Below are 27210 nucleotides of genomic sequence, written 5' to 3' on the forward strand. Positions count from 1 at the left end.
AAGAGTCCACATTAATATCATTAATATATAAACAAGGTTAGAGTTACCATGAAGAGACAAGGTACTTTTGTCTTTTTACTTCTGACAAATATATGTAATGCATGGTCACCTACACAAAGTTTATAAGTCTGGTTTCAGATCTGTGAGAAGTTTTGGCTTCTTCTTATTGTACCAAAACTAGTTTGTCCTAATTTATTCATATGAGGTGGGCCAATAATTACCATTTTGAGGTTAATGGATCTCATCCGTTTCAGAAGGAATAAAAAGCAAGATTAGTTTATTGCAGTTGTGTGGAATACGTAAGTAAAACAAGAAGAGACTATGACCTTGGATAGAAAAACCTCCAAAGATGCTCAAAACAGCTTTCAATTTATGGAGTTCTTTGCAGGAAGGAGAGGTTTCCCCTGCATTTAAAAAATTCTAAAAGTTCAGAATATTGTGAACAACGAATATTAGAGCATCATCAATTTGCAAGTCCATTCCTACAGGGATGCTGCATTGTTGTCATACCCACCCCCATTACAGCCTACTTTATTGGCACCTGGAAAAGAACCCATTATGAACTGGTTTTATGGATCAGAACAGTCATATTGGCAAGTTAGTAATTTTTTGTCACTAAGTCTCAAAGCCCTTTATTAAGGAAGCCATTACAGAAAATCCACATCATTATTATTATTATTATTATTATTATTATTATTAAACACAGATATTTCTTTGTGAATTTATCAGAGAACAGCACCTCCTAGAACAACTGTTTGTTTTTTCAGCCCAAGCACACAACAAGATGGTAGTAATCTAGCAAGATTTCCACAAGGGTGATGGGAAAAATTCTATGCTGTGAAAGATCATCAGTTCTTCTCTAAGAGAACCCTCAGAAAGAGTTTCCTCCTTTAACCTAGTCTCTCAACAGCTTCTTTTTTTTTTTTTCCTTGAATTGAATTGGCACTTGAAAAAACAAAACAATACAAGAACCCTCAGTCACTCTTAGAATGCCCCAGAGAAATCTTTCTCTACTTCTGACTCCCAGGACCTTTTCTGTTCAATGTATTTTGTCAGTTATTAGTTGTATGTCTGATGAAAAGTAAAAATGAAATCATAAACAAAACCAGCACCCATGGTATACGTATTATATTTTATGAATGCAAAGGACTTGCATCAGTTTAAGTTTATTGGACAGAGCTATTTCTGTATTCATTTTAAACAGTAAAAAAATATATTTTAATCAATCTGGTTTAAAATTAAGGTGAAGCTACAACAGAAAACATTGGTCTTTGTTCAGCACCTTTGTAAAATCCAATATTCAACTGCAGCATTTAATTAAAAATAAACCCTGAAGTATAATTTTCTCGTTGCCCGTGAGAGATAAGAATGTGATCTGCAAAGAAACCAATTGCATAATACACATTCCCATCACACCCCTCAGAGAGGAACAATAACATTTCAGAGCCAACCCTTTGAAGGCAGAAGTTGCAAGGGATCCAAGCCAGAGGGAGGGAGCAGTGCCTAGGTTTGAGTTAATTTGATTTCGTTTTTGTGAAAAATCTGAATCGTTGCCAATTACACATTCACATAAAATTTAGCACATTCCTTTCAACATAAATCTGTGTATTAGAGTTTATCCACCAGATGAGTCAGTTTTAGAGATAATGTAGATCAGTCCAACTCCTTTTAAGTCAGTAATTTTTCCCACAGAAGGATCTTTCCATTATATGGAATTTTCTTGGTACGTCACTTATGTTTTAAATATAAGAAATTATTTTAGCGTTCTTCAGATATTTGAACAGTTAGAGATATTCTGATGAAAATTACCAGTTCTCTGGATATATGCATATAAAACAGTAGGTGTATCTTCAATATAGTTATTTAATGATTTTATATAAAAGGCTTTTTCAAAGACAGTTTATAGTTTTAAAAGAATGAACTACATCCTTTAGTTTTAATAACTTCCAAAAAACTGAATAAGACAAGCAAAAGTTCACTTCAGTGTCTGTGTGAAGTAGAAAGGTGAACCTGCTCTGCTTCAGTAGAATAGAAAATGTAGTTTCCAGTGAAATAAGACGTTCAGAGCACAATAAAAAGATAGTGTTCACAATATAGTCATCATTTATCCATGTAACTGGTCATTTTTTAAAATACACAGTTTTATAGGGAGCTGTGGTCTCTACATGGATGTAGCTTAATGGGTAAAATTCAATGGGCTTGTCCTTATTTGCAGAGGAGGAGGTGCCAGGTTTGCCCCAAAAGGTACAATGATTGTACAATGAAAAACCAATTCCTTTATTACATCAGAATAGCAAATGGTCAACAACAACAAAAAATTTTATGACCAAAGAAGAGAATTTCTAGAAAATTATTTTGATTCTTCCTAGGATCTTTGGAGAACAATAAATTAAATAACTCAGTAGGTGATTTTAAGCCTGAACATCATTGTAGTCCTATGCATTTTTCTATCCTTTCTAACAGACATTTGTGAGAGAGAAGCTACAAGTCAATACGCTGTTGCTTGAACATGACATGATGATGGATGCCATATGCACCTCCTCTTTTATTTGGCACACATTAAAAAACCAACCAAACAAGCAAACAACCTGCCAGGAGAAAAGCACTGCTGTACTCTTGACCTGAATTAGTTAGCAAATGTTAAAGATCTAGAGAAAATACCATGTGTTTCTGTTAAAGGTCCAAACATACCTGTTAAATTACCATTTAAGGTAATAAAAACCATGTATTTCTACAGCAATTTCTGTCTAGTTTTCCTATATTCTTTTACTCAATAATAGAAAGGTTTTTTTCAACCCCAAACCTCCGGGAATTTAAAATCACAACACTTTCTGAAAACCTCCAAATCTAATGCATGTAGCCAGAACCTATTTATTTCTCCCATCTCACAGAGAACATTTCATATTTTACATTATAAATTTTCCATCATGACACAAAAGCTTTTCTGTGATATTCTAAGAGGAAACTACTTTCCAAATAGCTGTGTGTCAAGTGATTTTACTGGTCAGAGGGAGGTCTACAATCAGAGTTAATACTGTTAGCTAGAATATCTAGGGTAGATGGACTGTGCATCAGCATTTTTACAATTGTACCCAAATAAGCCAGTCAATTTACACCTCTCAAAGACCTCCAGTTTAAAACACTTTAGTTCAAAAGGCAGCATAGCTGCTTTTAACTCCTGCAGTCCAACAACTTTGACAACAGTTCACTTAAGTGTCAGCATAACAGGTTAAAGCTACACAGAAATGTGATGTGATGTATGTACCAAGATATTGCTAGCACTGTAAAATCCATGATACAGGTCTGAGCCAGCACTGTGTAATTTCTAGCCACTTAGCTATAAGAAATTAAAATCGACAGGAATTTTCCTTACCACTAAGTTCTATTTACTGGCATTAGAAGCAATGTGGAGTGAAAGGAAATTGATTCCTAGGTTCTATAAATCTTTTGAATTGGATATGATTATGGATTTAAATACCTGCTTATTTGGGGTCCCTTTAGGTCTATACCCATTTTCACACTTTTAATAGGCAATGCCATGTTTTAATTTCCTGCAATAATTTAGGAAGTTTCCTTCACACTTTAAATAATTTACTGCCCAAAGCTGTTTTATGCCTAACTTCACTAGTCTCTTAATTTCCAAGTTAAATGGGCCTTCATATTGCTACAAATAACCCATTTCCAAGAGTCATTATCAAAACAAGAACAATTTGTCCCCACTCTCTGCAGATAGCAATAATCTGAGGCTGTCTTTTGAGTCCCGTTTCAGTCTAATAGCTGGCACATTTTGCTTTGGCTATTCCTGCTATTTACTCTTCCACTATTTTAAGCTGACACATAATTTCAGGAAATTGCTCAGATTCTTCGTTTGATAACTCTTATTTCAAAAGTCTATTAGATGGTAGCCTAACCCTATGGAGCACATAGAAGAAAATTATTTCATCAGGATTGCTTTGCTCGGTAAAGAAAGGCCATCACCACAGTTTAAGATGAGTCCTGTTCTGCCATTACTCACTTCAAATGGTAAATTGCTCTGTAAAGAGTTGTGTTGAAATTTCACAAAATATCACTGCTCAGCATACAGTCAAAGCTATGTCTAATATACAAATGTGGCTGAAATGGGTGAGACCATAGTCTAAAGTACTGTTCAATCTGAGGAAGAGTTAGGAAAAGAAGCTATCAGAACTGACCTGAGATATTTGCCTTTGATCACTACTTTGTTATGTATCCCCATTCTGTTGCCAGTTCACAAAAGATGCAACTAGCAGTCCCAAAACAGGGTTTTACACTGCAGAACCTTACAGAGCAAGCCTGAGCAGCACTTGCTTTCAGTGCTAGCAAACCCTTCATAAAAACAGATAAACTGGCGTTTGGGGGCAGTTGGAGGTTGGAGCACTTGAAGCGCAAGGTGACTGAGAGTGAGGAGTAGACAAGCTTCTGCCAGAAGAGGCTGTGTGTGACATGCCCTGTCTGTTGGCGAGAGGATAACTATCCAAAGCAGATCAGTGATTTCACCTGCTCCCATGGGCTTGCATCTCTTTGAGAAGACTCAACATGATGCTATCAGCCTTTTTTGTCACCCAGGGTTTCTCACAAGGCTGCCAGTTATAGAGAGCGCTTTTTTTTTTTCCAAGAAATTAGAGGCAAATTCTCAAAACTTAATCCTGAATGCATACTCAAAAGCATTTTTCCCTCCTCCTGTTCGGTTTACAAATGGAACTGCCTTTCTCAATGTGCTTAGACAGATGTATTTCTGCTTCTAGACAGATAGCTGAAAGGGGGAACATCTACAATTTAATCCCCAGGAGTAAGTTCTGCTTGAGTCTGTTCTTTTATCCACAGGAACCATGGAACAGCATAGTCCAATTTTTCAAATTTAAGTCTTTAAAAAAAAAAAGTCCATTCACTGTAAAAGAATGGCTGGAGTGGCTGACAGCGCTGGATTGTTTTCATTTTGCTGCTGACTGATTTGACAGTTCATGGCTATAGGTCTTGTGTGAATTATCTATCTCCCTTATGTTAGGTTTTAAAAAAGCATCCACTCTGTTGTAAAAACAGACTTTTCTGAAAGATTAAGTGAAATCATATGGCTTCCATTCTTTCCTTCCTTATTGATTTTAATATGGTGTTTTCTTTACACTGAGGCATGAATTACATGTTTTCCTTGGTTATAAAAGTTGATTTTCTAACTGAGTCTATAAGCCAAAGCATAAACAAAAGCACAGTTTTGCCATAGATGCATTCAACTAATATCATGCTAAGAATAAGAATAATTTAAAAAAATAAAAATTAAAAAATGGAGCTAAAGGTGACGTCAGCGCTAGCCTCAATTTTCTTGACTCAACAATTCTTTTCAAAGAAGGCATAAGGGAGTACGTGGTCAAATATCATTCTGTTGAAGGAAAAGTGGTTTTTTTTTTCTGTAAACAGTACACAGTACAAAAGGTATCTGTCTAATCATTATCATTTTTTTTCTTGGGAAGCCCTGATCCTACACCAGGGATAACATTATGATCCACTTTCTTAGAATCTGAAAGAATTACTGTAAGCACTCGAGAACTCTTCCAACTCATTTATGTATTATTCACTAGAAAGGCTGAACTGAAACTTTTGCTCATGCCAGCCTGTACCACAGACCGTAAAACAGTATCACTCAGAGACAGCATTCACACCACATTGCTAGCTACTAAATGTGATGTGTCTACCCATCAACACACCTTCCAAGTAGAGTATATTTCATCTCATTGGGGGAACTAGCCACTAAAATAGGATTAGCAGATAAAAATGAAATCAAACAACAATAAATTTGTATAATAGGAAATTCTGTGCACTATTTCAGAAGAAGCAGCCCATATTAGAGTTCTAAACTTTCATTTCCTATTTCTATTCTTCGTAGTTCAATGGCTGAACAGCCCAGACATCGCTGTTGTTGCAATCCTTTAAAAGTACCATAAACTGCATAAAAACTTCATGGAGAAGGGGCTGGAGGGGGGAACGGGTATCTCCTCTCTCCCAGAAAGAGGCCAAATAATGATGCAGGGTAATGATCTTCAGTTCAGCTTGGTCTTTTCCATCTGCCACATCCTGAAGAGTCTTTTCTCTAAAAATGGAAAGATTTCAGCGTCATATGTAGTTGACAACAAGACCTTGCCTATAAGCAGTATTTTAGAAGTTTACTAAGCTTTCTAACAGTTTCTAAATTTTTTTTTGTTTTGGTTTGGTTTTTTTTTCTAACAACCAGGAAATAATTTGGAAAACCAAAGGGCAAGGAAGCAATGAAAGATAGCTCTTCCATACTCTGGGTACTTAATACTCAAATGATGGCAATTGCCTTTGCCCAAATTCCTATTCAAATAAATATAGATTTAAGTAAAGCAAGACTGCACCTTGTAGTATCAAGCACCTCAGTGATACCAGAAGAGAATATCCAATCTTTGGGCCAGAGTGAATCCATATGAAACTATTCAACTCTCTACAGACAAAACCTGAGAATTTAGGCATTTTCTAGCGTAGGCAGCTGTAAGCAGAAGCTCTGTAACTCAGAAGTGAACCTCCCCTAATCTCACTTTAGTTACTTGTCCTTTATGTGATTAAGAACCCAACTGGCCAAGAAAGGTCCAATTGTTCTGACACTTACAGGGCTTCACAGACCTAACGCAGGCTAGTAAAACTAGAGGAGTACCACCTGAAGTCAGACTTTCCTGTTAAAGTTCCTAAGACAACATTTGCATTTGTTCAAAGAGAAAGAGTAAGACTGCAAATGGATGTATAAACTAGTCCCTTGCACGTGAGATCAGGGAACAAGTTCTAACTTTCAACTTAAGGTACAAATCTAACCATGGTTATTCTAACTCTCTGACAAAATATTTCCTGGCAGCAGGCATCGCCACGTCTTCAGAACTTGGAAGTTTCCTATATAATCACTAGCAGAAGCTTAGAGGTCTAGATTTATTTGTAAAAATATAGATACATAGAAAATGTGGGCGTCTCATGAGTTATGGAGTTCTCTGTGTCCAGACTCTTAATTTGTCACAAAACCAGCTGTAAATCTATTTGTGGGTTTCATCTCTTGTCACAAACTGACGCTGTAGTTCATTGCTTTCATAGAGCAGACAAAAAAAAAAAAAATTGAAATGTAGAATTTTCAAAATCCAGTCATGAATCTAAACTTGGATCCATTATAACTATTCACCAAGAGATCTTAGGGGAAAAAACATCAATACAGAAAAAGATGTAAATTAGGCAAAACAGTAGAGAAACTAAAAATACAGCATACTGAATGTATCATCAGGATACAGCTGTTTCAAAAGAAACAACTATGTTTTGATTATAAATAGATGTAGCAAAACTTCTAAACCATTTATAAAGGCTTAATTCAAGCTTTTCTGCCTTGAAGTAAATTCTAGGTTCTTACTGGTTTTAGAAATCCACCAGTAAAGATATAAGAAATTACTTCAGGCACTAGCTTTTACAGCAAAGTCAATAAAAATAAGACCCCACATATGAACCATCCTTTCGGCCACATATGTTATGGTGGAGATGTATGCTACACTAAGCAAATTCATGCCTAAGGGAAGGACTAAAGACACTTTTTTGTGCTGGTACAATACTGTCTTGGCTTCCATGGATTTTGCAGATGTGTGGCTTTCCCATTGTCCTCACCTATGAGGCAGTTGTCATGCCATGGCAAAAAAAAACCCAACCCAACCTAAAGAAACCCTCAGAATCCCAAACAACAAACATCAGAAGTCATAGAGGTCACACAAACACTATGAGAACTGAGGTCATGGATTAGTTTGGGACAGGCATGAGATAGCCCCAGTTCAGGCTGTTGATTACAGGGCAGCTGGCAATAATGCACCATAAAGGAGAGCTTGACCTCTCTTCTCTGACATCTCACTCTTGCCCAACATTTCCCAACAGAGTTTGCTGTTTGTCACCTTAGTCATAGGAATTCACTCACAGTACCACAAACTGAAAGTAAGAGAGCAACCGCTGCTCACAGGTGCCCAAGCAGGGCACACTGCTGTGTTCTGGCTGTCTCTGCTGGGAAAAAAAAAGGTGGCTTTCTCTCCAGATGAGATACTGAGAGTATCTGCTAATGACAGTATGATTTTGCAGTTTATTAATTTGTATCAACATCCAAGAAGATAGCCTTTGATCAGTATATAAAATCATGAAATAGAGCTAAAGAATATTCTTGTCTGAAAATAATTTAGACCGACAGATTCCTTCTGTGGCTGTAGGCAATAGAGAAACAGAGGAGGCTGACAAAATTTAAAAAAAATAAAATTACGTGACAGCTCAGCTTAGCAGTGAAGAACCACTTTGCAAAGTCAGAGTTCTGTCTTAACTCACAGTTTGGCCCAAGGATTGATCATATGTGAATTGTTTCATTCCTCTCTTCTAGATTCAATTATTAATTTGTTTTTGCATTATGTTTGAAGAGTCACACTCAGCTTCCTGATCCCACATGAGGCAGCAGGCTGCTGTCTTCACTAAAAATATTATTCATTCAGTCAGACATAAATAATATTGGTTGCCAGTTTAAGGCAAGACACTGTTGGGGCTCTGGCTCTTATTTGAAGTAATTTCCATTTAGATATTTGATTAATTTCTTGTTTAAAGAAGAATCTCTTTTAACTGCTTGCATTAGAATTTCACAGTTCACCAAAATAACATAAAACTTCATTAAGTCTTCACAGGAAAATAACTTTACAAAAAAGTATTTTTTATCTTCAGTATATATGCTCAGTCAGTTGGATAGATGAAACATGTCAATAGTAGGTGTAATAGAGGACATTTAACAAAAAAAAATCAAAAAATCTGTATTAATATTCCCAGACAATTGTGTTATTCAATATGAGAATAGCTACTCTACTGTTCCTGTATTAATTATTATGTGTAATGTCACTGTGTCCTTTTTTGTTTATATTTCTCAACTTGCTAAAGCCTGAATACTGGAAGATTTGTTCATGCAGTACAATAATATCCAAAACACAAAATAAGGCATCTGAAGTAAAAATAACATATGCTGGTGTGCATTTTCTACACCAAATGTTCTTAAACAAGATTAGGGCATCTCCTATCAAAATATGTGCATTAAAACTCTAGGCATGTAGTAAGAGGGATCCAGATGGGTAGAGGCAGTTGAGAAATATAATGCAGTAGCTGTGTTACGTCTGAAGAGGGGTGGAGGTCTTCATACAGTCTTTGTGACTGTAGATGGTGTACTATATTTCCTTTCCTTTATATTTCCTTTCAGCTTGCTCTCCTTCTCAAAATCACCAAATGCAAAGAATATTTCATGAGAAATATGAGGAAGGCCCACTGGGACCTTCATTTTTACAAGATTACCAGATGAAATGTTTCACATGAATAACTGGTTTTCTGTAGCTTTAATCAGAAAAGCAGTGTTAAACAATGTAATCCATTCTTTTTTTCCTTCAGGCTGTTGATTTGAATTATTAACACGACTGGAGAAAAAAATGTGGTGGTATACTATTAGGTTTAGAACACCTTATTCTATGTGAAAAAAAACATCATCTGCAAAAGATGATAACACAATATTGGAATGTAAAGTAAAAAAGTGAAAGTGTTTGCAGCATGTGATTTTGATGAATTACATTTTTTCTTAACGTGGATGATACTGATGTCTTACAACATTTTTGGTAACCCGCTGTTCCTACCCTGTACAGCAAGGTCTACTAATCACCGACCTGCAGAAAGTTCTGTCTCCACTGGCTCGTCAGCCAGTAGCTTTGGCAGTGGATACAGCATGGATAGCGAAGGCAGCAGCAGTGCCACAGGAGAGAATAATCTATTTCCCATCCCAAGAATGTAAGGCTTTTCCTTTAATATACTATATTCTCCGTGCACTGACTATGTATAACCCTTTCACTTGCCAGTCATTTTCTTATGTAGTTTCCTCTGCAGACTTGAGTTACGCAGTAGAATAGCAGCTAACTCAGAATTTCTCAGAGCTCAACTTTTATTCTGCTTTGTTGAGTATTGAATTGTTAATAACCAACCAAACCTCTGCTCAACCTCATGAATTTATTGCTGTCAGACAGGAGAGGTGCTAGTCTCAGCCTTTGATGAAAGTGTGTAGAGGTGGGCTTGGGTTGTGTTTTAAAAGTACAACTTTTGTAGGCCTGAGAATGCTTAGTTTAAGTTTTCAGATTGACCTCCTTCTACAAAGAAGTGTAGTGCAACTGCAATTCAGATTCTAGATATAACCCAACTTTTCCCAAGTTTTAAAGATTTTGAGTAGAATTTCTCTGTTCTTGGTTGGAAAAAGCTTTTGGGGATGGAGTCCCTGTAGGACTTATCAAGATACTATCAGTGTAATGATCCTATAAAATGATTTAATTTTCAAACATTTTACCCAGTTAACTACTCCACAGAGGAAAGTTTTGCCAGGATTTTTCCCCTCAACTTTGGTAGCATGCACCTTCATTTAGCAATTTCATTTATATTCTTTTATAGGAAAAAGTAATTTCTCCTGATCAGCTTAATGTTTCTGGCCCAAAAATTTTATAGATTGACTGTTCTCAAAATATTAGTTGGTGGTCATTGCTCGTTCAGTGTCTGCAATAGTTCTTCCATGTTTTTCTGTGGGACACAAGTTTTTGCTTTTCCCTTGAAGTCCTGAATTATTAGTCACAAGAGCTTGATATAATCTTCCTAAAAAAAGCTTGAATAAAGAAAAAATTAATTCTCTAGAACTGTGACATTTCTATGTATTCATCATTTTCTAAAATAAAGCCCAGTGGTATTTCTCTACAGCTTATTAGTAGCTAAAATGAAAATAGACACAGATCTAATATCTCAATCTGATCTTCAGAATCTAGGAGGGCAATGTGAGCTCAGGTTGTGGGGTGCCAATTGTTTAATCCTCACTGAACTTTTCATTCATGTTGTTCTAGGTTAAAATGAGTTGTACTGACCAGTGGCAAAAAGACTATCTTTAATTGGGTTTGACAATCTCAAAAGAAAATTATTTTGCCATCATTCCTAATTACAAAAGCAAAGATGCATAAAATCTTTGTGCACAGAAACACAAGATGGAGCTCCTAATAGAAGTTTTTAGTTCACATATGCTAAATTTGAGTCTAAATAGTATTACTTACTCTGTATTGCCTAGCAATGTGACAGTATCTTGGTATTTGGCTGACAGATTCACCAGTCTATTAAGCCTGAAATCAGCCCCACTTCTACTGGAAAGCAGGAAGAAGTCTCCATGGCTTCGGCTTTTCGCATAGTAATTTGTTCCCATTAATTTTACTTAATCAAATAAAATATATCCAGGCCTCTTATTTTCTGCTAAGGGCTAGACTATTTTTTTTTTTATTATTATGGCATTTTTAAAGTAAAGTGTTTATATGCTCATATTAGACAGACACTTTAAAAGTTACACAGGACATTTATATAGATGAGAAATGCTTTCTTTTTCATTGTAGTCTTAAGGGCTTTACATAGCAATGTAATGAAAATGAATGACAAAATTACTGTTTACCATCAGAGACCTTTGGGATAATTCCTGGGGAGAACGTTTTAAAAAAGATAACTGTTTCCATTTTGAATTCTGGATAAAAATTCTTATAAGTCTGAATACATGTATGATTGAAATTCTAGTCAACATTTGCATTCCCACTGGCTTGATAATGACTTCAGGGACTCTGACCTTGTACACTAATTCAGCATATCCATGAGAATACAGCTCACAATTTGGATGTGAAGCATTAAGTAGGCTAAATAATTTTAAGTGTCTTGGCATATGAAAACATCTTTGGTTATAAACTCCCTGTTTAGATTATGTTGCTGACCTATCAATAGAAAAATTATTGGACAGGCTGAGTTTTAAACTCTTTACTCTAGTCCAAATGCTTTTAACCATAGGAACATTTAGTCATGAAGCAAAATAAAAGAATTAAATAGTGACACTGTGGGAATTGTTTGATGAGGTAACTAATTAGAACACTTGCCAATACTAAATATTGTTATAACTATCAAGGGAAATTAACCATTATATACAGTTATACACAGCTGAATAAATCTTGTAAAGTCTTTCTATTTGGAAGATTTTTTTTTTTAAAAGACTCTTATTATCCAGTTGTAATACCCCTGAAAGTTACTCATGTTATCTAAAGACCAGATTCTCTATGCCTTTGTATTGTGTAGCCATCTATACCAGTACGAAGTCTGTAAAATTATATTAATTTTTAATGCAAAGGTGAAGAGCAACTGAACAATGTGTAAGGGATCTAACCCTAGGGACAAATAATTCTTGTATCATATTTGTAATATGTTTTATGAAGCATTACCTCACAGAAGAAAAAAAAGAATAACTTTCAGTTAAAATTGAATTTTAAATCACTTTAAAAACTGACATTTTATACTAATTTTTAAGTTCATTGTGAACTTGGACAGCTTCTGTTGCTGCTGTGAAACATGAAGCTGGCTGGTTGGTAGCAAAGAAAAATGCTGACCCTTTAACTCCAGAGGAATCACATGCATCTGAAGATAATGCCTTATATTCTCTATCACAACATTTCAGAGTCTTCAAGGAGAAAGACAAATAGAAGCACAAACATCTCATAGTAGCAGACATTTTTGAGAGTGACTGTAATCATGCCTTAGAGTTTGCAACACGTATGTTTAAAGATAGCTTATATTTTACCTAACTTTCATTGCCTAAAAATAGACATCTAGATTGTAATCCAGGTTCTTTCTACATCAAGTGGAGAAAGATAGGGACCTCCAGAGCATAATTTACTCCACTCACCTTACTTTAAGATTAATGTAAGTCTCAGAACTGAGTTGTTTCTTATGCTAAACATAAACTGTAATGTAAAAGCAATCATTAAAGGAAGAAAATAATCACAAACATACCTTACCTTTGAAGTAATGGTACTGTAGACCAAATATCAATTTTGTGACTCCTTATTGTATATTTCACTATTCACTGTAACAGGATAAAGTGAGGATAGGAGCTATGCAGACTGGTTGCAGAACACCAGGCTGGTGGGGGGCAGGTAGCAGAGAACACTTGATGGCCCCATTCTATAAGAATGTACAATCTTAACAAGATATGATTTCAGTTGCCTCAAAAAAAAGAAAAAAATAATATTCTTAAGTAATTTGTCCTAATAGCAATAGGAAAAACTATAATCCACTTTATTTTCTTGAAATTAAATATATATATATATATATTTTTTTTATTATTATTTTTTTAGAAATACCTGTGATGTTTGTCTTTTTGTACAGAACCAAGCCTCATTGGCTTGGATGTATCATTTTCTTAGATCTCAACTCTTCATGGTCTTATTGACAACTACCACCATATCTTTTAACAGAGGGAAGATGAGCCAGAATGGACAAGAACCTGTAAAGCAGTCGGGAGTAGGATTAACCGATGCAGAAGGTAAAAAGAAATACAAACAACACTACAGTGGTATCCCATGTTTATAGAACTGATAGGTTTATTTCTCTTACTTGTTGTGCTATGAAAGGTTAGCCTATGCTCTCTTTGTATTGTAGATTAAGATCCTGACTTTCATTTACTCTAAGGCCCCTTTACACATAGCACCAATGTAATGAGTCTTCAGTTTAAAGGAGAACAGTGTCTTACCTGTTTATTTAAAGTAATTAAATAGTTAGATTGCAATGAATAATATCTGCCTTTCAATGTTCATTGCTTTTCATAGTATTTGAATAAAAAATATGAAGTATGGAGCTGACTCAGTACTCACTAAATTAGAAGAAAATATCCAATGGCTGTCAGGCTCTATTTTTATAACATTTCAGAATATTTACTTCATAAAACAATTATTAATTTTGTTGTCTACATAAAACATTAAGTTTAAATAAAAATATTAGCTGAACATCAGGCTCGACGGCTGCACTTAGACTATAGTGAAATTCTTATCTGATTAGGAAATCCTGAGTGAATTTTTTCAGTATGAATGTGATGCTGCCAAAGAAGGAGACATTGTAATATTGGAGCTGGAAAGAGCCTGACAGAACAGCTTTCAAAGTTTCATGAGCAATGTGATTATCTCTTTCATGTGTAATAATGGAGAACTGCATGAAAATTGAGAGTGTTTTGTATTGAAGGATATGTTAGGAAAATTCCATTTCCCTTTGCATATAAGGTATATTCTTTCATGTGTATGTTTCTGTTGACCTCAAATATAAAACTTAATTATCATTACCTCCATTTTATTATTAAAATAATACTTTCATCAATTAAATGCATTTCAATGCAGCTTTGAGGTATTAATTAATTCATAAATTGAATTTCATATATACAATTGAAGTTAGCTTCATGTTAAGTTCAGTCTTAAAAAAAAAATCGACATTTTTCAGGTTTCTGCAATCTGTATACATGGGGAAATAATTGCTGTTGCTATATTTGAGGTAAAAGCAGTCTAATGTTCCACAGATTTGATGAAATCAAATTAGAATTTGAAGGTAGAACTCTAAAACTGTCTTTTCCACATCAAGAATCCTTAACTGTGCATATGCATTCTACTAAATCTTTCAGTACATAGTACTCATCATACAAAAATCCAAATTCAGCTGCTTATCAAACTTCAATTTGTTCAATGGTATTTTTAAGTATTTGAAAAACATACCATTTTTTAAAAGAGAAATGGTGAGATGAAAATGGGAAATCAGGAATTTTCCATTTTTACTTTGTCATGATGTTTTTTATACAGAATGATATTTGTAAACAAATACTTTTCATCATTTTGTTCATCATAAATTGCCCCTTAGGTAAGGTCTTGGATCATAAATTTCAGAACCTACAAATACAAAATGTTTTAATTTAGTGTTTGTGTCATTCAAAAAAGAAACCAAAAACAAACAAAAAAACCCAAACAAACCCAACCAAAGAAAACACCTTTTGAAACATTTGAGAAGATGTGTATATAGCATGTCAAAATCTGCAAATAACTCAAGAGCTGCAATTCCCTAATTTTCACTTATGGTACAATTCACCATACAAACTTGAGAACTCTAAGAGTTACAACTCTGTCTGATTAAATAAGTGGTTCTTACTAAGTGCTGTTTCTCCCCATTGAGAGAAGCTGGGGCAGCCTGCCTAGTTTTTAGTGTCTGATTTCTAGCTGACTAAGATGGGACAGATCAATCTCAAATGATAAATTAAACTAAAAGCTGGAAAACAATTCAAGAGCATTGCAGTTTCAGCATGTAAATATAATTATCTTGTGAGGAAGTAGTTCAGAATTTAGAGGAACTCAAGATTAACTGAGAATTACTTCAGTATTAAAGAATTATTGTGGTATTCTTTTCATAGATGAACAAAAGTGAATGAAAATCTTACAGTCTTAATGATCAAATGATATCTTTTCTGTAGTTCAATTATCTGTGTTGTGGACCAGATGAGCTCTGCAATTAACTGGAAGCAAATATTCATTCCCATTTTTCATTAATTTGTAGAGAGCTCCCATAGTTGACATTTGTATTCGCATTTGCAAATAAGGATTTAGTGTTGTACTTAAAACCTTTTAATACTAGTACTATTTTTACATTTTCAAATATTCTTAACGGATAACTTCTGTGAAAAGTAGCCTGTGGATTACTCTCTTTAAAACTGTGCAGAATAAATTCAATTGCTTAAACATGCAGATCTACTGCTACTTGAAGTGTTTTAGTCATCCAAGTCATTCACACAGGCCTGGCAAGTATGGCAGGGGACTTAGAGGAACAAGATCTTTAAGACCAGTAGCTGGAGGCAAAGCAAGGTAGGACTCTCAAATGGCAATCAAAACCAGTTTCTAGGCAGCTGCATCGAAACTGTAGCAACAGGATTCAGATTCAGCTCACAGGGTATGACACCAAAATTTAGGCATGTACATAAGTGGAATCACCAGGGAAAAATATGCTCCTTTTGTAATTGTTTACCCACTTGAGAAATGTGCTCATGTTTTGTTGGGAATAGTTTTTGTGCTATTAAGATGTATCAGTTAAGTTATAAGTAAATATTGGAAAAAAGTACTATTTACTTTGCTGACACAACCAAATGGTCAATATAAATAACTGTGAGTATTGCTACGATAATCTTTGTTTCTCTGAACATATCATCTTGTCATATTCTGTATTTTCGTACTAATTAATAATATAAATAATTCAGAGTTCTGTTCTTGGACACTGTGTTACAGTTATTTTTATGATATGCATTGTTGCATGCTATCTTACACTGGACAATCTGCCCTGAGCAGATGAAATACGTCATCTTCTTAAATTTCAGTAAATTTTATTATACATTTTGTGATCTTCATTGAGTTATGCAAACCAATTTCTCTATTAATTTCAGAAAGTGCAATATCTTTTGTTTAAAGATTTCTTATGACATGCTATGGAATATTACAGACATTACAGACAAAAAACCCAGTTGCATTCCATGTAAGGATTGAAACTAACAATTAAAAGCACATGATTAATAACTTGATTCAGTTGTAGATCATGATTGCTCTATCTGCCCTATGAAACTGCTCAGTCAATAGATCCCAGATGGTATTTCCACCTACCAACTATTTATCCAATTAAGAAATATATGGGGAAAATTATTTTCATATATTTCAAAAGTGTGAATTTACTAGGTAAGCCCAAGCTGCCATTATTTCTAGTAGAAGAGAGATATATAAATAGCATTTTAATGGAAATAGTTTACTATAAGGAAACTTTGGATCTTCTAATTTTGAAGATGCTATACACATGCAAAATATCATTCCTCTAGGATCACAGATAATGAGATTCATCTCAAACAAAGATTCTTTCAGGAAAGACGAACATATCTGTAAGCATGGCCTGGCTTCACTCCTTCAGTATTTTTTGGAATGAATGAGTACTCACAGTGCTCGTCATCCTCTGTGCTTGGCGTCATTGTTGTTAGGATTTTCAATCAGAAAATTATAAACTTTGTATACAAACAGAGTGGCTCCCCACCCACATCTTCCAAGAGAGTTGGTTTTTTACTTTTTAAAAAAAAATTCCCAGCCAGTCCGTGTCCTGAATACCAAAAACTTCTCTACACAGTTCTGCCATGGCTCAGAGGCTCACTTTCTGACATTTCCAGTGGTCCTTTGAGCATCATCCTTTGAGTGTAGTAAAATGAAGTCCTGCAAGTAAGAAACTCTCTCTCTGTATAAATGACTGAACCTGGACAGAAGATTGCAGAATATTCCAATAAAGCCTCTGTAGATACATTTCCACAACCGAGCAGAAGGAATAGATTTGTACTATTTCAAAGTCTGATGATGCACACATACTTACGGAACTTCTGCAAGATGATATACTAATGATATGCACTCTTCGTTTACATAATCTTTAATGAACTCTTCCAGGCTTTTCCTTTTTTGCATGCTATGTAGTTGCCTGAGTTACAGATTTTAAAAAAAAACAAGAAAAAAATTCTGTGATAACATCATGCTTTAACAGGCAAATTTTACAATACTGTATTTTTGTTTCATTTATTTGCAATAATCTAAGCTAAGAAACACCCTTTTTTTTTCTTAATTTCTGAGCTTTGTGGTTCATCAGCCTGGATTATAAACTAACAAATTCAATTTTAACAGTTTCTTCACTTAAGTTTATATTTCATTAATTAAGACAGTCTAATCTTTATTTATGAGAAAAATGGTTGAAATACCACACAAACCTTAAAACAGGTTAGGAGGTCATTCTAATAACATTTTGGAGGAAAGGTGCATGACCTCTGTAAGTAAATGACTGGCAATCATTTGAGTTGTAAATTTTCCTTTATAGCTTTCTGAATAGTCCTGGTGAAATTTTCGTCCATCATGTCTGCACGGAATAGACCCTGGAGTAAATTATCTTGCAAACTGTATAACACTTTCTCTTGAAGGGATACCCAGGAGTAACATGTGGATTAGCACTCTCAAGTAAAAAAAGGCATGAAAGAAACTGACAGCACAGGCACAACTAAGCATTGCCACATTCTTTGAAGTAATTAAAACTCAGGAAAAAAAATTCATTCTCCTTTTACTTGCTGTTTAGTTAAGCTAGAGTAACTCTGTTTAAGCCAAAGGACTCACTGTGGTATGACTGAGAACAGACTAAGGGCTTGAGATGTTGCTTAAATCAACTTGCTGCATCTCCACACTTTAAAAATTTAGCATTTTGATTTTTTTTTAACTCCAATGGTTGAAATATCATAACTATAATATTAGTCCTTATGAGGATGTTCAGAAAGAAATGGTCTTAATTTGGGACCTTCAATGAGAAAGTTATAAGTAAGAGGAGAAAAAAGACAGATGAAGGAAATTATTAAGGGCTAATCATAATACCCTTACTGAGATTTGCAAATGCTTTTGCCTATGCACAAATCTGTACTTTGATGTCTTGCTTGGCCAGGCTGAAAATACGAGTTCTACTGCAGATGAGAAACTTTTCTTGCAGTTATCTCTATCATTTCACAAAAAAAGAGGACTATGAGATCAGATTAAAACATGATGCTTAATATTCATGAAGGAGGTTATAATTAGAATTGAACTTCTTGCTGGATTAAAATTAGGGTGAATTTTATTGCCCTTGCACAAGCAATGGTGACTTTGAATGAAAATGCTGAGACTGGGAAATGTAGGACAGAGATCACATTAACTATTAAATTTATGTAACTTTGGGATCATCTGAGACTTTCCTTCTTTCATAATCAAGTCTAATTTATAACTTTGCATCTATTAGAAGGTAACTTCTGTAAAACATAACCTCATCTTAGGTCATCTGACATGAATACCAGAAAGACATATTTAGCTATTTTTCCCTCACAAGCATTTTTCTCTTTAACTGTTCTTAAACATTAAAAAAAAAAAAAAAAAATTAGAAAGGAAGCAAGCATTACAACATTTATAGACATGTCCCCACAAAGGTGCATAAGGGAAACCAGATGTTCAAACACCCAGTCACTTTTTTAAAATGTTTGGAATAAGTCCTTTGATATTTAATAGAGAAGCACTGTAATTTAGAAATGAAAATGCAAAAAATGGGATAAAGAGACTCTGAGATGGATGTTCTGGGTTTGGACAAGAGGGATTTCCATAATTCATGGAGACCAGATTTTCTGGTGGTTTGATGCCAAAATTAGTGGAATTCCTATTTTGAGGAAGTCCTGAGAGGCTCATGCTGGAGGATCTCTGTCTCGGAATGAAAGAAGCAAAGGTGCCCTCTGCCACCTCAGCAGCCCTTGGATACCAGGGGGCTACAGGACAGAAGTCAGCCTTGCTGTAAAATAGACGAACACCAGTTATTGTCCTGAGAGCAGCCAGTTACAGGCAGCAAGTGGTTTCTGTTGTGCCTCCAGAGACCGGCAGCATTGCATTTTGGGACTACATCCTCACTCTCTGTGGGGACTGGTATACCACCACTATAGACCAGTGTTAAAAAGTATATCAGCATCTAGTTTATGTGCTACAATTTGCCCCTGCAGATATCTAAGTCTCCTTGTAGACTATATGATGAGTCTAAATACTCTAGGTATTATAAATAAATCCTTAACTTCCTTCAGCATGAAGGAAATTCTCCACTAAACTCTAACAATTTATTTCTAATTATTAAACCAACTGCCTTTGTTGCTTTTCTCTGTCAGTAATCAGAAAAATTATAGCAGATTACTTCTTCCAGAAGGCTCAACTACAGAATAGAAAAAAACACAGCCTGCAAAATGAGTAAAGTGGGAGGGAGTTTAGACAGAGCTCATTTTTCTTACCAATACTCAAAGATGGGTGATGAGATAATTGAGAGCAGCCCTGCAGAGAAGGACTTGGGGATATTGGTGGATGGGAAATGAGACAGGAGCCGGCCATGTGCGCTCACAGCCCAGAAGGCCAGCCGTGTCCTGGGCTGCATCACAAGAAGCGTGACCAGCAGGTTGAGGGAGGTGATTCTGCCCCTCTACTCCGCCCTGGTGAGACCCCACCTGCAGTACTGTGTCCAGCTCTGGGGTCCCCAGTACAAGAAAGACACAGACCGGCTGGAGCGAGTCCAGAGGAGGGCCACAAAAATGATCAGGGGGCTGGAGCACCTCTCCTGTGAAGACAGGCTGAGACAGTTGGGGTTGTTCAGCCTGGAGAAGAGAAGGCTCTGGGAACACCTTTTTGCAGCCTTTCGGTACTTAAAGGGGGCTTATAAGAAAGATGGAGAGAGACTTTTTACCAAGGCCTGTAGTGACAGGACAAGGGGCAACGGTTTTAAACTGAAAGAGAGTAGGTTTAGTTCAGACATAAGGAAGAAATGTTTTATGATGAGGGTGGTGGTACACTGGAACAGGTTGCCCAAAGAAGATGTGGATGCCCCATCCCTGGCAGTGTTCAAGGCCAGGTTGGATGGGGCTTTGGGGAACCTGGTCTGGTGGAAGGTGTCCCTGCCCATGGCAGGTGGCGTGGACTAGAAAAATCTTTAAAGGTGTCTTTCAGCCCAAACCATTCTGTGATTCTGTGATATGAAAGAGGTGAATATGATTATTGAAGGGTTCAATGCACAAACTGCAAACACTCCTGTATGGTGTCAGTGGTATTCTGGGAACAGTTGCCCATTCAGGCAAAAGTATTTTGCAGTTATAGAAGTAGAAACACTTTTATCCTTTGACAGTGGTTTCTTCTGTGCCTTTAACTAGGAGCTTCAGGCACGTGCATCTCACTCGCTTCATCCAGTGTTTTGTCTTAAACAGATACAGTTAGTGACTCTGTGCCAGGAAAATCTCACTTTCTTTTCAGTTTCTTAGCTTTGTATTGAGCTTCAATTACTGAAGCAACATCAGCATGTCACATGTGTAGTATTGGGTCGTAAGTGTCTGAGAACTGTTATTTCCAAGGAAAATTGAACGAATCATTATGTATTATACAACTGCTGACTTCTGTGTTTATGTCAGGAAGTGACTGAATAGACAGAAGAATTGTGAATCCACATGCCCAAGGTTACTAGCAAGAGTAGTCTCCAATTAACCTACAAATCATATGCTAACATGTATTTATTTTTCTTAAATTTTGTTAAACTGAACTTTATCTTCTGGAGAGAAAATTCCTACCTCCTACAACATAATTCTCAACTCATAACACACTAGCAGTATATAAACCAGCATTAAATGACCGAGTCAAAACCAGCCACTTTCACAATAGCAGAGAATTTATGTTATTTTGGAATAGTTCCATGTTTCTGCGAAAAGTCTCGATCCAATTATTTTCAAGGTCTTTTTAGACTGGTATATCTAAACCACAGGGAGCACCATCTATTTTGTTCTTGCACACATGTCAAATACTATCTTTGCTGTTTTCTGCCTTCCCGATAACTCAAATACCTCAGGAGTATTGAACCTTTAATCCTGACATATACTAAAACATAAGAGAACCTGAAAAAACAGTCTGGACTTTCAAATATTTTTCTTGAATCAATAGGATCTTGTACTGACTAAGTATGAGACTGTTGACTTGATTGTGATTGATATTGATCCATGAATTTAAAGAGAAATCCAGCCAATCTGAAATGTTTCCAGCACTGACTTGAACAGTGGTTGAATTGCATTCTTTGGTTTTGAGTTCATGTCCAGTAGTACATAGCAAAAGAAATTGCTGCACACACTCAGTGTCTTTCCTAAAGAGCAATATAAGCCTGGTGATCTCTTTTTTAAAACCCATTTTTAGCAGCTGTAAGATCTGCTTTTATGGTCTTATTGCCATTCTGATTTACATGTAGATGAGGTCAGTTTGTGAAATAAGATATTACTGAGTAAAATGCGATCCTTGCCCAGAAAGAGATATAAATGAAAGAATAAGGTATTGCCAGACTTCTCTACTATCTCTATAAATAAAAAGGCTAAAATTCAACCTGGCATTGTTTAAACTGTCTTTAATATAAAATCACAACCTTCCTTTCTGCCATCAGGTTCTGCCAAAGTTCTACCATCTAGTACTCTTGACAGCATAAGACTAATCAATGCCAATAAAATTTAAAGCAGAAAACACCAGCAAGGATGATTTCTCACATGAGTACTTGCTTCAGTACAGAGGAAAAAAAGGGACACAAGGGAATAGAAAATAAGTAATGAAAGCACTTGCAGCTAGCCTGTCACATGATGATCCCCTCATACTGCACCTCCTTTATTTTTGGAAATGCAAATTTTAATTTAAAAAATTGAAAAGATCAGATACTCTTTCTGTCACAAGGGATCCTTCAGCAATGAACCAGCCTTATGCACTGACAGTAGTCATCCTCTCTCACTTCTTTTAAAGCTATCTATAGTATTTTATACATACTCCCTCAAGCTAGGAATAGTCATACTACTAATATCTAAATACCACACTAATTTGAGGAAGTGATTCAAGATAAACAACAGCAATATTGTAAACCCAAGAATTATCAGCTTCATCTCTAAACTCTGGGAAACACTTCTTTTATCTATCTCTGATTGGCCCCGTACTCCAATTTGCCCACCTGGCTCTCCAGTAATAATTGGAGCAATTAGCTCTGCCTTCCTGAGGTATTTGCCAGTATAATCCAGCTGGTTTTCCTAAAAAGAAGCAGAAAGAATTTGAATAAGAATAAAGACTGCAGCCAGAGATAGAAACATAGTGGAAAAAAGATAATCTTCTATATTCCTGTATCCACATCACAAAAACCATTGCTTTACATATTTACAAGTCATCCTGTTCCTGAACTGTTATTATAAAGTGTCATTAAAAGACAAGTAAATAATCCAGGGAGCCTGACTGTGATTAACTAGTGGCTGGCCAGCAGCTTATGCCACTCTTGTATGAACTAGGACTGAATGGTTATTAGCCATTAAATCATGTGACAACAAAATTATAAAAAACTTGATTTTTATTTTAAGCTTTCATTAAAAAAAGTCTGCCTTTACCATGAAATCTGTAGAAAATTAACAAATATTAAGAAGACAAACAAGGAAAAAGAAAACCAGGAAAACGTGAAAGCACATGTTTCATCTTGAAACCAAAATATCACCCTTTGATATGATGCTTCAATAATCACCTGGAAAGATAATTTGCTTGCCTAATGTTTTTAATCAGTTTTATTGGACTAGCTCTTAAATGCATTTCCACTAACATAAAGCTGCTTGAGACTTTCAGAAGGATTCTTCTGGTGATTTCTTGGAGGTGTAATGGAGTCAGGATGTTTGGACTGGGAATCAGAGTGCTAGCAATTCCATCAAAAATCTGACAAAGCTACATGGTTTCATTTCTAGGAAAAAAAAAAGAAGAAAGTTTTGGTGGAATTCTGTAATCTATGTCTTTAAAAAGATATGGTTATAAAGGAAATCTCATTTAATACCAGCTGGCACATCTAGTACAAATACCAGTTAATAATGAAGACCTTCAACACTGGAAAGCAAACAGGGGGATCCCCCCACCAAAAATGGAGGAAAGATGAAGATGCTGGAACATATGATTACTGAACCTGAGCCTTGTCTGGTGTAAGTCTGAAGAAGGGCTGCTTCACCTAGTGAGTAATTTAAAACAACTTTGAAATAGAGTCACTTTTCATGATCAGTGTTCATTTACAGTCTGTGAAAGTCATGTTGAAGCATTAATATGATAGAAGGTGAACTGCTAAATCCTAAATAAATTCCTCTCTGTGATGAAAATGGAACTAGGAGGTACTGAGTAGAATCACAGAATCGTAGAATGGTTTGGGTTGGAAGGGACCTTAAAGACCATCTAGTTCCAACCCCCCTGCCATGGGCAGGGACACCTTCCACTAGACCAGGTTCCTCAAAGCCCCATCCAACCTGGCCTTGAACACTGCCAGGGATGGGGCATCCACAGCTTCTCTGGGCAACCTGTGCCAGTGCCTCACCACCCTCATCATAAAACATTTCTCCCTTATGTCTGAACTAAACCTACTCTCTTTCAGTTTAAAACCGTTGCCCCTTGTCCTGTCACTACAGGCCTTGGTAAAAAGTCTCTCTCCATCTTTCTTATAAGCCCCCTTTAAGTACCGAAAGGCTGCAAAAAGGTGTTCCCAGAGCCTTCTCTTCTCCAGGCTGAACAACCCCAACTGTCTCAGCCTGTCTTCACAGGAGAGGTGCTCCAGCCCCCTGATCATTTTTGTGGCCCTCCTCTGGACTCGCTCCAGCCGGTCTGTGTCTTTCTTGTACTGGGGACCCCAGAGCTGGACACAGTACTGCAGGTGGGGTCTCACCAGGGCGGAGTAGAGGGGCAGAATCACCTCCCTCAACCTGCTGGTCACGCTTCTTGTGATGCAGCCCAGGACACGGCTGGCCTTCTGGGCTGTGAGCGCACATGGCCGGCTCCTGTCTCATTTCCCATCCACCAATATCCCCAAGTCCTTCTCTGGAGGGCTGCTCTCAATCCATTCTCTTCCCAGCCTGTATTTATGCTTGGGATTGCCCCGACCCGTGTGCAGGACCTTGCACTTGGTCTTGTTGAACTTCATGAGGTTCTCACGGGCCCACCTCTCAAGCCTGTCCAGGTCCTTCTAGATGGCATCCCTTCCCTCCAGCGTGTCATCCTCACCACACAGCTTGGTGTCATCAGCAAACTGGCTGAGCATGCACTCAATCCCACTGTCCATGTTGCCAACAAAGATGTTAAACAGCGCCGGTCCCAATACCGACCCCTAAGGAATGCCACTCCTAGCATTTTTCAATGTCATCTTCCTGGATAATTCAGGTGATCTCCTCCATTTAGCAGTGTGATTAGGACCCTGAATTTCGTGCATACTCCAGGACAAAAAAAGTAAGTAAAATAGATCTGTTTTAAGGACAATAATGTTCAGTGCTCAAGTATGTATAAGCTATTATGTAGCAGGAATGGGGTTGAGGGGAGTTCAAGAGGTCATCTCATTGCTTCAAAACGCAATATTGTTCCTAAAAGGCTTTTGCTAACTTGCACCGAAAAATTCTTAGTGGTGATAGAGGCTTTACAGCTTCATTAGTCTGTTCTAGTGCTTTATTATTCTTGACACTAAAATTTTTTTCCTAAATTCTAGCCTCATCTTGCTTGCTGAAATTAATACTCAAGGAGAGAAATAAGAATCCAAAATCCAAGCTCTTCCCCTCACAAACATAGTATATTTTATCAAGCACTTCCTATAAATAGATTTTTCTAAGCTTGCCAGAAATGATAACACAGCTGTTCCTACTGAACAGTTCTGTATTAGAGCTTCACTTTTGTTGTATTTATTTGAAATGTCAGAAAAAAAAAGGATGTCATAACCTGTTTCTATACTTAACAGTCCTTTGTAGCTCCTAAATGTTTATGTCATGTAAAAGGAGATGCTATTGTATTATATGTGTGTGGTTTAGAAGATATTATTTATTCTTTATTTCTTTTGTTAGATAATTAATAACTTGCTTAGAAATTAAACTATTATGCTGGGGATTCAGAAAGGAGGTTTTTATTTAACCTCACATGTTCTTGTAGTATAAACCCTTTCTTTAGACTGATGTTCAAACAGTTATCTTGGAATGCTGTTTAAATGCAGATGAATCTAGAGCATTTCCAAGTGGAATCACATGGCAAGTTAAAATTAAACTTCAGCTGATATTTATGTTAGCATGTGAGACTGCTTAGAATTATTGGACTGTAAGCTGTGTTTCAAGACAGAAGGTTTTGAAAATCAGTGCCTTAGAATGAATACAAATCTTTCCTATGATGAAGTTGCCTAGATGTGTCTGATTCTCATGGTGGAGAGTCTGCTTTCATAGCTATAATTAGAACCTTGTGCTTTGTCCCCAGTTTATTTTCAGATTAATATGTTTTTCATAATGCTCCATGTTCATTGTTTCGTCCTATGATAGTATTCTTACAGGCTTGCAGCTTTAATGAAATGTGCAACAGTGTGTGAATAATGTTTTGTCTGTTAAGGAAAAGCTTCAGAGTGTCTATTTCTCTTAAAGAATTCCTAACAGTTTGTCCTGTGTAGGCATTTGTAATTACTTTAGGCTGTTATATGTTGCTCTTCCCTTTTGTGTATTATTTATTCTGATACTATGCTATGATGGGGAGGGAATCAAATTGATAGAAGACTAGGCAAATCTAGTGGCAGAAAGTGATGTACTGTGTGTGTAGAGTAGGATGCAGTTTATGTATCTTTATCTACAAGGGGATTCAGGGGCTTTAAACATAGGTGTATCCTGCTGTTTTAAATACCCTAAAGTATTTTTCTGCCTCAGTCCAGAAATTCATGGGTATCCCACAGGTTCTTCATCACATCTGCCTTTCCTAACCAGATACTTCAGTTCCACTAGCACATCTTAAATGACCCCACATCCATGTGTACATATGCATAAACCTGATTTACTCCTACAGCCAAGACAGTATTCAGTATTCCCTTCAGTGTCAGCTACTTGGAGTGCCAGTCCTTTTCCCCCATCTGCTAAGAACCGAAAGATTATAAAGAAAATTTACAACAGATATTTTAGCTTGCATATCTAAAGTTTAGGTGGCTGATATCAGATGAGATTAGTTCTACCAAATGGTCCCTGGGTTTACATGTGTGTTAATGCCATCCATTGCACAGATCTTTCTTTTCTGAAACACCCTTTGGTATGCTTTCTTTTTGTTATACTTTCTTTTTCAAGCTTTCTTTAGACTTTTTTGTCTGCCACATTGGCTTTGCACTCTGACTGATTGTGGTGTGGTAATAACATAACGTGACTGGATTTCCATGCCTCGGAAAAATGCACAAAGCTTCTGGAGATCAGCTGGGTCAAACATCTGATACATACATCTGCCTTCATGTTTCACACTGCTGTAGTACCTAGAAGTTCACATATTTTCCAGAAGTCTGGTAACATACTGCCTATGATAATTAGTCAGTTTGTGTGATTTGCTAGAAAAAGCCCCATATGTAACTTGCATCAGTGCCTGCTCAGTATGCCATGGATTCTTACTGTTTCCTCCTGCTGCCCAGGTAATATCTATAGCATTTATTCACCAGTCTCCTGATGGCCTTGGCTATGCCCAGCTGAGTGTTTAACTTTTTAGAAACATATTCATAATCATAGAATACTCTGTTATATTCTTGAAGGAATTGGATTCTCACTGATCTGAATGCAACTATTTGACTTTTTTTATGAACTATGCCCTTCTGACTAGTCTGATCGTCTTAAGAGTTCCTTCTTTCTTGGCAACTAAAGAGGAGAAAAAGGAGGCCTTCCTTCTTGTCTCTGGACATTTCAGAGAG

At 36.3% G+C, this 27210-nt stretch overlaps 1 protein-coding gene and 1 long non-coding RNA gene across 11 annotated transcripts in view; one reads left to right on the top strand and one right to left on the bottom strand.

Moving 5' to 3' along the window:
• PCLO (piccolo presynaptic cytomatrix protein) overlaps positions 1 to 27210 on the top strand; it is a 396208-nt gene that overhangs the window by 332292 nt on the left and 36706 nt on the right. For 8 of the 9 annotated variants that reach the window (XM_030013412.2, XM_030013405.2, XM_030013406.2 and 5 more), the window contains 2 exons: positions 9699 to 9840; positions 13359 to 13426. In XM_030013412.2, coding sequence (XP_029869272.1) covers positions 9699 to 9840; positions 13359 to 13426 — 210 coding nt within the window. Of the gene's footprint in view, positions 1 to 9698; positions 9841 to 13358; positions 13427 to 13542; positions 16481 to 27210 lie in introns of those variants that run through there. The other variant, XM_030013411.1, reaches the window with a different exon arrangement.
• Positions 931 to 27210, bottom strand: part of LOC115341102 — a 41108-nt gene continuing 14828 nt past the window's right edge. The window contains exons 3-7 of one of the 2 annotated variants that reach the window (XR_003923282.1): positions 22477 to 22552; positions 17305 to 17406; positions 13245 to 13387; positions 12900 to 13107; positions 931 to 6100 (exon numbers count right to left, since the gene is read on the bottom strand). This is a non-coding gene — a long non-coding RNA (uncharacterized LOC115341102). Of the gene's footprint in view, positions 6101 to 12899; positions 13108 to 13244; positions 13388 to 17300; positions 17407 to 22476; positions 22553 to 27210 lie in introns of both variants that reach the window. The other variant, XR_003923283.1, reaches the window with a different exon arrangement.

Source organism: Aquila chrysaetos, chromosome 5 (assembly GCF_900496995.4).
Source record: "Aquila chrysaetos chrysaetos chromosome 5, bAquChr1.4, whole genome shotgun sequence".
Classification (NCBI taxonomy): domain Eukaryota; kingdom Metazoa; phylum Chordata; class Aves; order Accipitriformes; family Accipitridae; genus Aquila; species Aquila chrysaetos.